The sequence below is a fragment of the Alexandromys fortis genome, unplaced genomic scaffold (genome assembly GCF_014885135.2).
Source record: "Alexandromys fortis isolate MF-2015 unplaced genomic scaffold, M_Fortis_MF-2015_v1.1 scaffold_29, whole genome shotgun sequence".
Taxonomy (NCBI): domain Eukaryota; kingdom Metazoa; phylum Chordata; class Mammalia; order Rodentia; family Cricetidae; genus Alexandromys; species Alexandromys fortis.
The window spans coordinates 13110887-13128939 of NW_026067891.1; the positions used below are offsets into that span (position 1 = coordinate 13110887).

The window sequence follows — 18053 nt, forward strand, 5'->3', positions numbered from 1 at the left end:
CACCCTCTCCATATCTATTCAATATACTACTTGAGGTTCTAGCTAGAGCAATAAGACAACAAAAGGAGATCAAAGGACTGCAAATCAGAAAAGAAGAAGTCAAACTCCCACTGTTTGCTGATGATATGATAGTTTACATAAGTGATCCCAAAAATTCTACCAAGGAACTTCTACAACTTATAAACACTTTCAGCAATGCAGCAGGATACAAGCTTAACTCAAAAAAATATGTAGCGCTCCTGTACACAGATGATAAATGGGCTGGGGAAGAAATTAGAGAGTCAACACCCTTCACAATAGCCACAAATAGCATAAAATATCTCGGAATAACTCTAACCAAACAAGTGGAAGACTTGTATGACGCAAACTTTAAATCTTTGAAGAAAGAAATTGAAGAAGACACCAGAAAGTGGAAAGATCTCCCATGCTCTTGGAGAGGCAGAATTAACAAAGTAAAAATGGCAATCTTAACAAAAGCAATCTACAGATTCAACACAATGCCCATCAAAATCCCAGCAAAATTCTTCAAAGACCTCGAAAGAATGGTACTCAACTTCAAATGGAAAAGAAAAAAAAAAAAAACAATAGCCAAAACAATCCTGGGCAATAAAAGAACTTCTGGAGGCATCACAATCCCTGACTTCAAACTCTACTACAGAGCTACAGTACTGAAAACAGCCTGATATTGGAAGAAGAACAGACAAGACAACCAATGGAACCGAGCAGAAGACCTGGATATCAATCCACACATCTTCGAACACCTGAGTTTTGACAAGGAAGCAAAAAATATCAAATGGAAAAAAGAAAGCATATTTAACAAGTGGTGTGGCATAACTGTCTATCAACATGTAGAAAAATGAAAATAGACCCATATCTATCACCATGCACAAAACTCAAGTCCAAATGGATCAAAGACTCAAAATAAAGCCACTGAACCTTATAGAAGAGAAAGTGGGAAGTACACGTGAATGCATTGGCACAGGAGATCACTATCTAAATATAACCCCAACAGCACAGACACTGAGAGAAACAATTAATAAATGGGACCTCCTAAAATTGAAAAGCTGTAAAGCAAAGGAGACAGTCAACAAGACAAAACGACAGCCTACAGAATGGGAAAAGATCTTCACTAACCCCACATCAGACAGAGGTCTGATCTTCAAAATATACAAAGAACTCAAGAAACTGGACACCAAAAGAACACATAATACAAAAAAAAAAAAAAAAAATGGAGTACAGACCTAAACAGAGAACTCTCAACAGAGGAATCTAAAATGGCTGAAAGACACTTAAGGAAATGGTCAATGGCCTTAGTCATCAGAGAAATGAAAATCAAAACAACTCTGAGATTCAATCTTACACCTTTAAGAATGGCCAAGATAAAAAACACTGATGACAACTTATGCTGGAGAGGATGTGGGGAAAAGGGAATACTTCTGCATTGCTGGTGGGAATGCAAGCTGATACAACCCCTTTGAATGTCAATGTGGCAATGTCTCAGATAATTAGGAAACAACCTTCCTCAAGACCCAATAATACCACTTTTGGATATATATCCAAAAGATGCTCAATCGTGCCACAAGGATATGTGCTCAACTATGTTCACAGCAGCTTTGTTTCTCATAGCCAGAACCTGGAAACAACCTAAATGCCCCTTGACCGAAGGATGGATAAGGAAAATATGGTACATTTACACAATGGAGTACTACACAGCAGAAAAAATAGCGACAGCTGGAATTCTGCAGGAAAATGGATGGAGCTAGAAAATTATTTTGAGTGAGGAAACCCAGACACAAAAAGACAATTATCACATGTACTCACTCATAGGTGGTTTTTAAACACAAGGCAAAGAAAACCAGCCTACAAACCACAATCCCAGAGAACTTAGACAACAATGCAGATACTAAGAGAGACTTACATAGATATAATCTACATGAGAAGTACAAAGTACAAAAAGACAAGATCTCCTGAGTAAATTGGGAGCATGGGGACCTTGGGGGAGGGTTGAAGAGGGGAGGGGAGAGGCAGGGAGGGGAGCAGAGAAAAATGAAGAGCTTAATAAATACCAATAAAAAAAAATTTAAAAAAAGTCAAATGCCTCCAAGCACCATCAAGAGGCAGGAGGATCTCTACTGAGACAAGCCTGGTCTAGTTAGTGAACAGTGTTAGAGTGAGACCATTTCAGGAAAATAAAAAATGAAATGTTAACTTAAAAACCACTCCATAGGGGGCTGGAGAGATGCAGAGCGTGCATCAATGGATAAAACAGGACTGTCATATCCTGCCAAGACAGGGTAAAATAGTTTTGAAAAGTTGCTTGCCTTTGAAAATGGTATGTCAGTTATGTTAGGCCTTATCCAAAGTTGGTTGCTTCAACGCTGCAAACGTGACTTTGGGTGATTGCCCAGGTAGCTAGTTGTCTCTGTTAAGATCACTGGCTGTTCCTCCAGAACTCAGGTCCTATTCCAAGAACCCACATGAAGCTTACAAAAATCTGTAGCTCATCCCAAGGAATCTGACTTCCATGGGCACTGGGTATGTATCTGGTACATAGTCATGCAGGCAGAACACCCCTACATATAAAATTACTTTAGAAATAAAAACCATCCCCTGGAGATAACCAAGTCTTACAGACATGGCAATTATTAGTTTTCCAAACTGCCTTTAGGAGACTTGAGGTGGCAATCGCCCCCTACACACACACACACACACACACTCACGCATGCACGCGCGCACACACACACACTTTACTGTTTCTGTCCAGTAAGATGAAGTATGATCAGTCTCAGTATTGTGATATGGAGATCCAAGCTGTGGCTGCAAACTAGAGCATGATATGGGCTGTTTTATGCAGAGATAGAGTTTTCTGGAAAAATGCAAACTGCTGAGCAGGTCGGGTACAGAAAATGAAGGGGAGTTTGAGGGACAAAACTGTCACTGGTATGCATGAGACCTCAAACTTTCCTGGTCTAGATTCCAAAGTTTAAAATAATGAATTTTTTTCTCTTTATGAGTGTGTGATGCTGAGAATTATATGTGTAGGCAAGTGCTCTACCACACAGCTCTGTCCCCAGGCTACAACTCTTTCATCTTTTTTTTTTAAACATTTTTTTATGGTTTATTTAATGTGCATTGGTGTGAAGGTGTCAGATCCCCTGGAACTGGATCTTCAGACAGTTGTGAGCTGCCATGTCGGTGCTGGGAATTGAACCCAGGTCCTTTGGAAGAGCAGTCAGTGCTCTGAACTACTGAGTCATCTCTCCAGCCCTCATCTTTAAAATGAAACAGCAGCAGGGACAACTTCTCAGTGTATCTTACACTCCCTGGGAAAAGAGGAGCTAAGAAATAACCAAACAAGTCAGGTGGTGGTGGGACTTTCACCCAGCATTGAGAGGGAGAGGCAGGCAGATCTCTGAGTTCAATGACAACCCGGTCTACAAAGTGAGTTCCAGAGAACAGCAAGGGCTGCACAGAGGCAGAGTGGTGTATGCCTGTTGCAAGTGCCAAAAACAAGTAATAGATAAGGACTGGGGTTATAGTCACTGCAGAATACTTGCCTAAAATATAAAGCCCTAGCTAGGTTCACTCTCCAATACTAGGGGGAAACTTGTAGAAGGTCTCTGAGGACTCACGTAGGAAAACCATGGTCTCCTCTCTTGAACTATCTGCAGCTTGCCCAACCTTTTCCCTAGGATTCTCAGCATCCCACCTCCTCACATTCATCCCAGAGAAATAATTCTGATTGGGCTACTGCAGGATTGGTTCTCATAGCCTAGATTCTGTTCTTAAAAAGTCCCTCATAGACCCACCCCCCACCTTACTGCAGCATATGGGCCACCCCTGCTCACCAACCTCTGCCCTGCTAGTTCCCTCTGCTGGGAGATTAGCGTAGTCATTTCTGTCATCTTACCCAAGCCCTCAGTGATCTCGCACCAATCCCAAGGGCCTGTTAAAGGTGTTGGATATACAGTGCTTTTGAAGACTCCCACAGCTCATGTCTTATTTCTTTATTATATATTCAGTGTTCTGCAGGCCAGAAGAGGGCACCAGATCTCATTACAGATGGTTGTGAGCCACCATGTGGTTGCGGGGAACTGAACTCAGGACCTCTGGAAGACAGGTACTACCACCACCTGGCTCATGAAAGCTGATTCAGTCCAAATACTGAGGCAATAAGGTAAAGACAAAAACTGTTTCATGAACGGTTTGCAGCTTATCACTGTCCAAACACAAATACTATTTTAAAAAACAATTTATGGAAGCCGGGTGGTGGTAGCACACTCTCTACAGAGTGATTTCCAGGATGGCCAGAGCTAAGGGAAAGCACCGCTACACAAGCTCAATCGGCAGAAGCCCACGAAGGCAGCAGGAGAGAACTGACTCAGTTCTCAGTCCACATACATTAATAATAAATTAAAATAAACCCCAGGCTTGGTGGCACATCCGATGATTCTAACTCTACACTTGGGAGGTGGAAACAGGAGGCTCAGGCATTCAAAGCTAGACTAGATAGAACTATGCAAGATCCTGTCTCGAGAAAAACCACCAATTTGTGATACAGGCCTATAGTCACTCACCCGGGAGAATCCCATGATCAGCTCTGCCACAAAACAGTGAAAACAGGTTTGCATTTAGTTCAGAGGTAGTGTCCACTTAGCATGTACAGAGTGTTGGACGAGGCCAGCCTAATCTACAGAGTTCCAGGACAGTCAGAGTCACATGGAGAAATCCTGTCTCAAAAAACCAAAAGAATAAAATAAAATAAAAGTGCTGAGCTCAAGCCATAGCACACCACACACCAAAAACAAAAATAAAACCAAAAAACAAAACCTGTGTAAAAGCCTGTTCCAATAATTTTTTATGGAGAAAAGACTACACCAAAACTATGAATGTCATCGCTATATAAAATCATTTATTACATACAGGCAATATTGGTCCTTACACTACACAATACCAACAGTACAAGTTTAATCTTTCAAAAATCATCATTCAAACAGCGAAAGACCAAGAAATAAAATTTGTGTCAATTGATTATTTTCAAAATATTCTTGATGTACATGGTCATCAGTTCCCTTACCACAGTGAAACATACAAATACAGAAAATACCCCATTTAACAGATAGTAGTGTTAAATGGTTATTTGGCTTAAAAATCTGAGTTAAAATCCTTTTTAGCAACCTACATACAGATAAGTAGCAAACTTTATTATATTATATAAATTCGTTCCACTAAAACATGTAAATAATTTCATCCATTATGTATTCTGATCCCAGTGTCCACTTATTCTCTCTTGGTCATGGTTCTTATCTGATGGACCAACTCAGAGAGTCATCCTAGATGAAAACTTTATCCTCTTTCTCAACACACCTTATCCAAAAGTCTGTCCAACAGACAGCAACCAGCAGCAAGTCACTTTGCCATCTGATGCCAGTGGCTCCGTGAGAGCTAGGCCAGGCCTATCAAACAGCCGTTTCCTATCTACTGTGGGTTGCTGCTCAGAACGATAGATACCAATCAAGCAGAAAACCTGCGGCTCCTCTGCTACGTGCTTTTTCAACACCTCCAATTTTTCTGGTCAGTGCTCTGATTGGGTTACATAAAAGCCAGTATGTTAGTTTAAATCTTTAAACAAAAAACTATATTTTCCAAAATCATTATCATTTGGGGCAATTAAGTGATCTTTTCGTGCTTTGCTGAGTTTCATCTCTAGGGTCTTCTTTCTTTCTTTCCATTCAAGAAGTTCAGCATTTCCATGTGCAAATTTACAGTTGTTTCCTTCTGTGCAGGAGCCATTCATATACCTGTCAGGAGGAGGCAGCGTGCTTAGCATCCATGAGACAATTAGAACACAGTTTTCCTTAACTGATGACCCACCTACCTGCACATACCTTCTGCAGTCACAGCTTATCATGTCCCACTGTTTTTGCTGCTGGGGATAACAGACAGGACCTCCTGCCTACTAAGTACATGTCCCTTCTAACCATTTGAGTTGCATCCCAGACCCAGTTGGGAAGCTTAAACCTGGGAAACAAGTCTTGAATAGGCACAATATACATTACAGGGAAATTAGTACTATGAATTTATTTCAAAGAATTTATCAGAAAGTACAGACTTGGGCTGGGGGTATAGCTCAGTGGAACAGTGCTAGGCTGGTGTGTGGACAGTAGAGAAGGGTCGCTGGGTACCCTCTTGTACCACTCTCCCCGTAATTCCCTTAAAGGGTCTCTCACTGAACCTAAGCTAGGCTGGTGATAAGCAAGCTCCATCAACCATCCTGTCCCCGCGCTTCCTACTGGCAAACATATCTGGCTTTTTACATGAGTTCTTGGAATTTGAACTCGGGTCCTCACCCTTACGCAGTAAGCAGTGTTCATACCTGCTAGATCATCTTCCCAGCTTCTGGTTGGGGATGGGGAAATGTAAAAGACTAAATAAATTAAATTAAAAAAAATAAGAAAATCACTCAGCTGTGGTGGTGCGCGCCTTTAACCCCCACACTCATGAAGCAGAGGCAGGTGTATCTCAGTGAGTTTGAGGCCAGCCTGATCTACAAAGCAAGTTCCAGGACAGCCCAGAGCTACACTAAGAGAAACCCTGTCTCGAAAAAAATAATAAAAAAGAATTCTTTTTGTTGTTTGGTTTTTTTCAAGACAGGGTTTCTCTGTGTAGCTCCAGTTGTCCTCGAACTCATTCTGTAGATCAGGTTGGTCCTGAACTCACACGTCTTTAATCCCAGCAGAAGTAGGCAGATCTCTATGAGTTCAAGGCCAGCCTGGTCTACAAAGTGAGTTCCAGGACAGTCAGAGCTGTGACATAGAAAAACCCTGTCTTTTGTGGGGGGCGGTTCATTTTTTATTTTTTCATTGAGATATTTTGTAGCTCAAACTTGAAGTAATTTCCCTATGATGGCTTCCTGCTGCTAGGATTATCGGCATGAATCCCCATATCCACACCCACTTTTTATTTAATTTTTTTCTAAGACAAAAGTATGATATAGTTATGCTCCTATTTTCTTTCTTTCTGTTAATTTTTTTTCAGGATATATAAATATGCCTAAGTATATATGTGTACCATATGCATGTACGTGCCTGCAGAGACCAGAAGAGCATGTCAGATCCCTTGGAACCTGAAATTACAGGCGATTGTGACCCGGGTCCTCTCAAAGAGCAGCAGGTGCTCATAACTGCTGAGTCATTCCGCTAAAGGCCACCTCTATTTGATGACCATTTACTGTGAGCAAAGATTGTGACAAAAGATCAGAGAATTAGAGATGAGAATCCAAAGATGATAGCAATACTGGTCATCCTCAGTGTAGAAAACCTTCTCTTTGTGCTTCTCCAAGGAGATATGGTGAGTTTGGATAGGCACACCTGCACAGCCTCTTGTCCCGGGGCAGAGCACTATAACATAGGTGCACCTGCATATTCCCATCCTTCCAGGGCCTATAACGAGACTACCACCTACATCCTATTCTGTCTACAGATACAATAACCAAAGAAATACCATGAAATCAGCTGTTTTCACAGGGCCTACATACCTCTCACAAATACTGAAGTTCCCAGTGGGGAAGCGGTGCTGCCAGCAATACTGGTCATCCTCAGTGTGGAAAACCTTCTCTTTGTGCTTCTCGGAGGAGATATGACCTTGCCATTGCTTCTCACTGTTACAATTCTTCCCACACATCCAGCAGTGGAAGTCCACCTAAAGCGTGTGGGAAGATGTGCTGCCTGAGAGCCTGCACCTCCCAATGCGGCCTGAGCTCAGCTCAGGCTCCACTCTGGAGAAGTCAAGCAAGGGACATATAACCCAGAATCAGAGTTAGCACCAGCACAGGACCAACTACAGTACTGGAACATACATGAGTGGATGGGTCCTGTGCAGGTCATCTAGTTAAGTTCTGACAAGGAGGCCAAGAGAAGCTGCTGTACAAGCAAAGTCATCTGAGAAGCAGATAAGTATTCTGGGCAGAAGTTTACACCCCAAGGAAAAGCAGGACATGCATTAAGGTCAGAGTGGGCCAGCTCCAGAATAACCAACAGCAATTCTATACACAAGCCCCGACTATACCAGATTTGTACCAAGTACCCAGAAAGTAAATATGCTGGCCCTCACGGACAAAGTTACACATCACAAAGAGGTTTAAGTATTAGGAAAGATTCAAACTCATATGTGTCCTGAGCAGAGACACAAAAGACCAGGACAGACACAGCCCTGAAGTGGTGATGGACATGGGTGAGAAACAAAAGACAAATGGCAGCAACACACACACTCCTGCTAGGTATAAACATGCCAGGCCAATACAAAAGAAGAATAACTACATATAATGGCCAGGTGTGGTGGCTAATGCCTGTAATCCCAGGGCTCTGCAGACTAAGAAAACCATTCAAATTCAAGGTCAGCTTGGTGGGCTACAGAGTGAACTCCTGCCTTTCATTTAAAAGAAAAAAGGTCACATCACTGATACATAAACATATAGGGAACTATACCCCCTGGATCTTGTTCTTCTGGGAAGAACAGACACACTTCCAACTTTATCTGTAGAACCTTCACCTATTTTACAGACACCAAGTATTAACATCACTTAATGTGGAATAGTAGACTCAAGCCATTCATGTTTTCTTCACTTTTGTACAGGTCTCATTGTGGAGCTCTGGCTGACCTTAAACTCAAGAGATCACCCAAGTGCTGAGATTAAAGGTGTGTAACAATTTTGGTTTTAGAGACAGGTTCTCTCTCTCTTTTTTGTTTTGTTTTTCTGTGTAGTTTGTGAGCCTGTCCTGGGGTTCATTCTGTAGACCAGGCTGGCCTTGAATTTAGAGATCTGCCTGCCTCTGCCTCCCGAGTGCTGGGATTAAAGGTGTGCACCACCACCACCTGGCTGAGACAGGTTCTTACTTAGCCCAGATGACCTCTAACTTGCCAGGTAGCCAAGGATGGCCTTGGATTTCTGATACTTCTGCTTCGACTTCCCAAGGGTGCTGGGATTACAGGCATGTAGCACCCAGTTGATGGGTGCTGGGGATTGAACCCAGGGGATTGTGCATGCTAGGTAAGGACTCTACCAATGGAGCTCCATCCCAACCAAGCTTCTTTATGCTTTTGAAAATAAAAATTCAAGCAAGAATATTTCAGGCACAGGAGACTTAAGCTAATGGCAAAAAAAAGCACAGTAGAAAGAAGACACCAGAAGGTGCCAGAGCCAGGCTTTGGAGAAGTGAAAGGAGAAAGTGCAGGAGCAGCCCCGAAGCACAAGTGAGTTAGCAATGGTACTTACAGAAATTTCAGCATAATCTGTTGGCATATGGATCTGCTTCCCATTTTCTTTGTTACAGTGACTGGCTACATCATCACTTTTTTCACTTTTTTGATTCTTCAGCCAGAGTTCATAAAACTGCTCTATATCATGTACTGAGGAAAAAGGAACGGTGTTTAGAAACAACCAGGAAATGCCATTCAAATACACAAACAAGCATGTGTACTTACTATCACTCAGTACATTTTCAAAACAAACGTCATGGTGACTCATGCCTTTATTCTTAGCATTTGGGAGGCAGACACAGACAGATCTCTAAGTTTGAAACCATGCTGACCTACAGAGCAAGTTCTGGGACAGCCAGGGCTACACAGAGAAACCCTGTACCCCCCAATAAATAAATAAAATGAAACAAAACAAAACTAAACAGTTATTACATTAGACCTGAGAGATGACAAATCCAACCTAAGCAGCAGATAAACTTTCAGGCAGAAGAACCAATTTTCAGGACTTGTTAATAGTACAAAAATAGCTTCATAATACCTTCCTGTATTTGCAAGACACTTGGAAGTGTTTAAAACTCAGGACCATCACAAGACTGTGCACAGAGGCCTCAGCACTACTGCAGGTCACCCTGTGCTACACTAACTCTTCAGTGCTGTCACCACAGGAGGTGCCTTACAGGAAGAGAACAGTTGCAGCTGACATACATCCTGGTCATTGTGAAAGATGGAAAACCCCACAGAAGCAAGGCTTGACCTTGCTAGGGGCCCACCAATCAAGCCACAGTCCTAGAGCATCAACATACTGGGGTGCAATGTACAATATCACTATGACAGGTTCTGGACAGTGGTTGCAGGCTGGTTCCTGGGTAAGGACAGGTACATTCTACATTATTGTCAAGCCTAAGGCCAGGGTTTTACTAAAGTCAGCTCTGCTCCTTTCTGGCTGGATAATGCACTGTCTAGTCCATTACAGGCTATTTAGAAGCATCCCTGGACCCTGTCTTTAGAAGCCAGTAGCACATCTTCCCGGGTCATGGGTATGACAGCATCTCCAGACAGGCCCAGATGTTCCCAGGGAAGGAAAACTATGCAGCAAAATATGTTACCAGCTGAGAAACAGTATTAAAAACTCTGGTAGTGAGATCTAGTCTAAATTTGGCTTTGAAACTTTCTAACATTCAATCATCAATCGGAGATGAGGCATAAAACTAGAGATTGTTCTTCCTTCAGAGCGTGGCGGCAGGAGTCATGGAAGACTCCAGACTCCTGACAAAGGAAAAGCCTCAGGAAGGCCTACTTTAAGTAGAACAAGAGGGCATCCACTCCACACAAATCACATGGCAGGTCAGCCTTCATTCCAAATGATTCTTGTAATAGAGGGATTGGATGCATGTACACACAGTGTGTGTGTGTGTGTGTGTGTGTGTTTTAATTAAAACAAAAATTTCTGTAGGGATTGTGCTGGCAAAACTGGATGTCAATCTGTAGAAGAATGAAAATAGACCCATATCTATCACCATGCACAAAACTCAAGTCCAAGTGGATTAAAGACCTCAATATCAATCCAAACACACTGAACCTGATTGAAGAGAAAGTGGGAAGTACTCTACAACATGTGGGCACAGGAGACCACTTCCTACGTATAACCCCAGCAGCACAGACAATAAGGGCCTCATTGAATAAATGGGACCTCCTGAGACTGAGAAGCTTCTGTAAAGCAAAGGACACTGTAGCTAAGACAGAAAGGCAACCCACTGACTGGGAGAAGATCTTCACCAACCCTGCAACTGACAAAGGTCTGATCTCCAAAATATATAAAGAACTCAAGAAACTAGACCGTAAAAGGCTAATCAACCCAATTATAAAATGGGGCACTGAGTTGAACAGAGATCTCTCAACAGAAGAAGTTCAAATGGCCAAAAGACACTTAAGGTCATGCTCAACTTCCTTAGCGATCAGGGAAATGCAAATCAAGACAACTTTAAGATACCATCTTACACCTGTCAGAATGGCGAAAATCAAAAACACCAATGATAGCCTTTGCTGGAGAGGTTGTGGAGAAAGGGGTACACTCATCTATTGCTGGTGGGAATGCAAACTTGTGCAACCACTCTGGAAAGCAGTGTGGAGGTTTCTCAGGAAATTCGGGATCAACCTACCCATGGACCCAGCAATACCACTTTTGGGAATATACCCAAGAGAGGCCTTATCACACAACAAAAGTATATGCTCTACTATGTTTATAGCAGCATTGTTTGTAATAGCCAGAACCTGGAAACAACCTAGATGCCCTTCAATTGAAGAATGGATGAAGAAAGTATAGAATATATACATATTAGAGTACTACTCAGCAGTAAAAAACAAGGACTTCTTGAAGTTTGCAGGCAAATGGATGGAAATAGAAAACACCATCCTGAGTGAGGTAAGCCAGACCCAAAAAGAGGAGCATGGGATGTACTCACTCATATTTGGTTTCTAGCCATAAATAAAGGACATTGAGCCTATAATTCGGGTTCTTAGAGAAGCTAAATAAGAAGGAGAACCCAAAGAAAATCATATAGGCATCCTCCTGAATATTAACCTTCATCAGGCGATGAAAGGAGACAGAGACAGAGACCCATAATTGAGCACCGGACTGAAATCTCAAGGTCCAAATCAGAAGCAGAAGGAGAGAGAGCACAAGCAAGGAACTCAGGACCGCGAGGGGTGCACCCATACACTGAGACAAGGGGGATGTTCTATCGGGAACTCACCAAGGCCAGCTGGCCTGGCTCTGAAAAAGCCTGGGTTAAAACCGGTCTCACTGAACATAGTGGACAATGAGGACTACTGAGACCTCAAGAACAATGGCAATGGGTTTTTGATCCTACTGTACCTATTGGTTTCGTGGGAGCCTAGGCAGTTTCGTGGATGCTCACCTTACTAGACCTGGATGGAGGTGGGTGGTCCTTGGACTTCCCACAGGACAGGGAACCCTGATTGCTCTTTGGGCTGTGGAGGGAGGGGGACTTGGTTGGGGGAGGGGGAGGGGGAGGGAAAGGGGAGGCGGCGATGGGGAAGAGACAGAAATCTTTAATAAATAAATAAATAAATTTCTGTAGTGAAACTGTTTAGGTTCAAAAGTAAAGGTCGTCTGAGGCGCCTCTCAAACCTCATCCACCTGATGGACCAGCGAGGCAATCCTGTTTAAAGTCACACCAACTGAGCTATCCCGGGCTTCTCTCTTATAAGGAAGATGCCTATTATACCCAGGATAAGGAACTACAGATTCACACCCAAATGTGGTCTAACCAAACCCACATCAGAAGTCAATTTCCACAGGTCGGGCAGTGGTGGCTCATGCCTTTAATCCCAGACTGGTCTACAGAGCAAGTTCACAGAGAAACCTTATCTAAAAAAGTTTAAAAAAAAAAAAAAAAGTCAGTTTCCACACCAAGGAGGTCACGGTCACGTTTCCAGCTGCAGCCAAAACCATGCAAGCTGTTTGCTGTGTTCATGGGGAACTGAACTTTACAGAAGACAAAGGACATAAATAGTACGAACTTACTTCTATTATCCTTCATGTAAGTCCACACTTCACGTTCCTCATGACTATGAGCAAAGGAACAGTTGCCAACATACTGACATTTTTTTCCAGAAGCAATATGATTGCATAGCTGTGTGAAAAATAAATAAATAAATATATGTATATGTATAAACACACACGTATACATATATACACATGCACACGCATACACTTTAAAACAGGGCACTGCTAAGTATAACTAATGTTTACATTTAAACAAAGCAAGTGTTGCTATCAGTGCTTAGTAGTACAAACTTCAAGATTAATTCCATTCAAATGGATCATAAGCCCAAAATACTTGAGATAGTGACAGCAAACATTTCTATTTCAGAATTTCCCAAAGAAAGTGAAGCACAGAATTAAGTAGCACAGATTTCCTACGAAGTCAAATACTCTACGGAGCACATCTGATGCCCTGCCTGTCAGGTGGCTATTGCTCTCTTCCTAGAATATTCAGGATGCTTCCAAATCAGTCCTGGGAACAGAAAGAGACTATAGCTTGCTCCAAGTTACTAGACACTGCCGGGAAGCTTCCAGACTTAAAGTGCTAATGACCCTACACCGAGAGCTAACCTTAGCCACAACTCACTAGACATAGTGTCTTTGAAGACAGCTACACTAACCAGGTCAGGGAGTTAAGAGGCTTTCAAACAGAACTCCTCTGGTTATGTGGGATTTTTAATCAGCAATGGAAACAGGGTGCACTAGTAAAAACACGAAGTGACAGTAATCATCAGAAGTTTTCCCTAAGAATCACTAGTCTCCAAGAACAAGGAAAACCTCCATCACCAAGAAAGCGCATTTCTAGGTCTCGCCAGCTAGCTGGTTGTGATACATTAACCCTTAATTGCTACCATGGCTATGTCTGCTCTTCCCACTATTCATCTTACAGAACTGTGAATGCTCAGCATTTGCTTTTGCAAAATCCCAACACTAAATTTTCTCTTGGAATGAAATTCAGTAATCCCACATGAAAACCTACAAGAGGTCAACAGCCTATTCAATAAGACAGTGTAATCACTAGCTAGGGCACATTCTTTTTTCTTCCCTCGTTTGAGACTTTGAGACACGGTCTGTTTATGTAACCCTGACTGGAATGGAATTTGCTTACTTTGTACACCAGGCTGGTCTTAAACTTGTAGTGACTCTCCTGCCTCTGCATTAACAATCCTGCCTCTACATTCTGAGTGTTGGAATCACAGGTGAGCTGCCACTCCTGGCTTACCCAAAGTCTTTCAAAGATAAGAAACAGGGAATACAAGGACAAGACCAGGCACTGTGCTGGATTTCAAAGACTCCCATGAGATATTACTGTCTCTATGGCATAATGATCCCAATTTAACAGATGTGCAAATGAAGCCAAGACATGGGACAGGGACCTTCTGAAAGATTATTTTCTGCACATTCTTACATACTCACATTCACACACACACACACACACACACACACACACACACACACACACGCGCGCGCACAGGATTATCTGACTGGAGGAAAAGAGGCAATAAGCTACTGAAATGTTATGTGATAGAGCTCACCACATTGAAGATTAAATAAAAATCAACAGCCCCAAACATCTGCCTCAGAAACTACAATAAGAATCACAGTAGTAATGTGGATTGAACTCAGGACCTCACACACGCTAGACAAGTACTCTATCACTGAGCTACAACTTAGCCCAGATGCATGTTTTAGCGAAGTCTCTGGTACACATACAACCTTATCCTTTTAATGCCCAAGATATCAAGTTTCCAATAAATCTCTTAACTTTTCATACAAAAGTTATCTAATTCCACTCTAGACAAACAGCCTTGCAAAGACCGCCTTGTGACTAAGTTAACAGCTGCAAGCCACACACAGGTGATGCAGAATTCCCTCACTTTCCCTCAAGTCCGGTTATCTTTTCACTCTGTCCAAGTAATCTATGAAGTACCAATCAACATAAAAACTGCTGGAGTCACACACATACACCAAAGGGCAAGCAAAAAGCAAAGACAAAACAAAAAAACAGATTCAATTTCAGCAGCACTTAAAGGGTTTTGAGCTTCATTCTGAATTAGCACTAATTTCTAATAATTGGAAATGCCTAATTTAAAAAAGTGGCTTAAAAATTACGTATGTACATCAAACTGTAAAGGCATTTGTTTCTTTGTGGGGAGAGGACGGATGTTCTTCCACTTCTTACGTTCAAAAGACATCGCTCTCATCGCACGACGCTCTTTGGTCCACCTAAAAAACATGGAGTTCAGAAAATACAACACTTGGGCAAAAGACGACGTAACCTAAAAGGAGAGGCACAGCATGAGCACCCAAGGAGGGATCAGAGATTTCTTGTTTCACCCCTTCTGCGAAATGCCTTATGGGTCTATGGCTTCACGTTCTCTTGATCTTTATCAGCACTGACTGAATTCTAAACAAAGAAAACAGCACTTGTGAACTATCACCTGCTATATCCTAAAAGCCTCTCCCCTTTCACTTTGTTCGTACATCTACTATTGACTTTCCTGTCCTGGCCTCCTTTCTACAGGCATGACTGCACCCCATGGAGTGCAGGGACTGACAGGCATCCACACATACTTACGAGTGCTGTGCTTTGGCACTGCAGTACTTTCTGTTCTTGTCTGGTTCAATGACTTGACCATTTCTCAGACACTGAGCACATACAAATTTTATCTCCATATTAAGTAATCCAGGCATTATCTGATTGCCAAGTACCTTAAACAATGAAAGACCAATTATAAAAGAAAATAATTTCCTAAACCAGCATATTAAATTGCAATGCATTTGTACCACAATAGCTTAGTTGTCTAGATCCATGACTTGACTAATAATATATGCGGATAATTACTCTAAACTGTCTCATATACACAAAAGAATCTGATCAAAACTGACTATACACACCACGCCTCAACTCACAAAAGCTAGTTTTTTTGGTACAAGCCTTTAATACCAGACTTGGGAGGCAGAGGCAGGTGGATCTCTCAGTTTGAGGCCAGGCTGGTCTACAGAGTGAGTTCCAGGACAGCCAGGGATATATAAAGAAACCCTGTCTTGAAAAATAAACAAAAAATTTAAAAAATAGATGGTGGCGCACGCCTTTAATCCCAGCACTTGGATCTCTGTGAGTTCGAGACCAGCCTGGTCTACTGTTGAAATAGGAGCGGCGGGGCTGTGTCCCCAACACCCCGGCCGCTTGGCTAGCTCATGCCCGAAATAACAACACACAAACTGTATTCATTTAAGAACTGCTTGGCCCATGAACTCTAGCCCTTACAGGCTAATTCTCACACCTGGACTAGCCCATTTCTAATGATGTGTGTAAGCACCCCAAGATGCGCTTACCGGGAAGATTCTAGCCTATGTCCATCCTGGGTTGGAGTTGCCTGGGAGAGCTGAGCATGGCGTCTCTGCTCCAGAGAGCAGAGCTGTCGGTTCTGTCCGGGAGCAGAGCAGAGTCTGACCTCACTTCCTCTTCCGCCCAGAATTCTATTCTGTTTACTCCTCCCATCTATGTTCTAAGCTATGAGGCCAAGCAGTTGGTTTATTATAATTAACCAATGACCTTCCTCCATCAGTCTACAAAGGGAGTTCCAGGACAGGCTCCAAAGCCACAGAGAAACTCTGTCTCGGAAAAAAAAAAAAATTTAAAAAATAAAACAAAAACAAGACAGCTCCTTTTGGAACTAACTACTGGAGCTGAGTGGCTTTCGGGTGGTGAAGAAGAATGAATGAATGAATGAATGAATGAATGGCTTAACAACTTAACCAAGGACACAGAAACAAAACACAGCCCATCTGTCTCTTAAGCAAGAATTGCCAAAGTCCAAGACCCAGTGTTTCCCCAAATAAACTAGAAAAGAAAGCAGTGCTGTATGTCTTTAGCAGACATTACAGGATGCCATTTTCTTCTCTATGGTGATCAATGCAGATAACTTTTTCACAGGAGAGTACTCAGTGAAACAAATACTAAGGACTGCAAGCATGAACCTGAACCTGTCACCAACTCGGCACCAACTAGGCAACTCCAGAAAGGCGCCAATTCACAAGGACACGAACAAGGGATAATACCTGAGTCCCAGGCATGCTTGCTTCCAAACTTTTCCAATACTGTTTGGATTCTTGAGCAATAACATCATGGGAGATACCTGGGAAATGGATAAGTTTCTCTTAACACAGCACAGTACCCACCCATTTGGGTCAGTGGCACACAGAACCCTGACTCCCCCATTCTCAGGCAGCCAGATCCATCAAAGACAAATGTACCTTGCATTACATTTTTCAAATAGAATATTTACAAGCACAGTTCTTTATACCTTCTGAGGAATCCTTTCTCCATTCTTAAAATCCATGCTACATGTAAATATCAACCATTAACTGCACGAAACCACATCCAAAATAGGTAACTCTTTAAAACAAACACTATAGTAGCCACACATGGTGGCTCTAGTCCTGTAATCTCAGCTGCTCAGGAAGCTAAGGCAAGAGGATTCCAAATTCAAGATCAGCTTGGGCTACAGAGTGAGTTCTAGGCTAGCCCAACAATGTAGTGACAGAAACAGTGAAAATGGACTGGAGACGAAGCTCAGTGGTCAAGAGCTTGCCCAGCGTGCACACAGCCCTAAGTTCAATCCCAATGCTGGTCCTGAGGGTTGGAACTTCACTTTTTTTTTTGGTTTTTCAAGACAGGGCTTCTTTGTGTAACAGCACACTGACATATTTTATTACAAGTAATTTATTTACTCTGTTCTGTGCACAAGGACAAGGGGAGATCAGATGACAAGTGCAGGAGTCAGTTCTCTCCTTTCGTCATATGGACTCCAGGGTTATCAGGCTTGGCAACAAGTGCCTTTGCTACTGCTATCAAATCAACTAGCCAAGAAGGTGACTCCCCTTATGACTGTTCTGGCATTCCCCGACTCCTCATACAGAGACAGTAACAAGCCAACACAGACCCACCTCTTTCATGTTGCATTATCCATACTTTCAATTCAATAAGACTATGGGCATAGAAGCACTCATCTTCCCTTAAGCAACCGTAACGAACCTCATGTCGACAAAGATCAAGCTGACACTGACTATGAAAAGAACGTATTTTGGAATATTTTACTGTGGTCTCTCTCAAAATGTGGACCAGCCTGCTGAAAAAAAAAAAAAAAGAAAGAAAGAAAGAAAGAAAGAAAAAAAGAAAGAAAAAAAGAGAGAAAGAAAGAAAGAGGGAGGGAGGGAGGGA

General features: G+C 42.3%; 1 protein-coding gene across 3 annotated transcripts in view; it reads right to left on the reverse strand.

The window, feature by feature from the left end:
- Nucleotides 1–4890: 4890 nt before the first annotated feature.
- Zc3h7a (zinc finger CCCH-type containing 7A) overlaps nucleotides 4891–18053 on the reverse strand; it is a 46200-nt gene continuing 33037 nt past the window's right edge. For 2 of the 3 annotated variants that reach the window (XM_050136231.1, XM_050136240.1), the window contains exons 15-20: nucleotides 15405–15538; nucleotides 14947–15052; nucleotides 12806–12914; nucleotides 9275–9408; nucleotides 7538–7701; nucleotides 4891–5801 (exon numbers count right to left, since the gene is read on the reverse strand). In XM_050136231.1, coding sequence (XP_049992188.1) covers nucleotides 5612–5801; nucleotides 7538–7701; nucleotides 9275–9408; nucleotides 12806–12914; nucleotides 14947–15052; nucleotides 15405–15538 — 837 coding nt within the window. In that variant the 3' untranslated portion in view covers nucleotides 4891–5611. Of the gene's footprint in view, nucleotides 5802–7537; nucleotides 7702–9274; nucleotides 9409–12805; nucleotides 12915–14946; nucleotides 15053–15404; nucleotides 15539–16891; nucleotides 16969–17779; nucleotides 17962–18053 lie in introns of all 3 variants that reach the window. The other variant, XM_050136248.1, reaches the window with a different exon arrangement.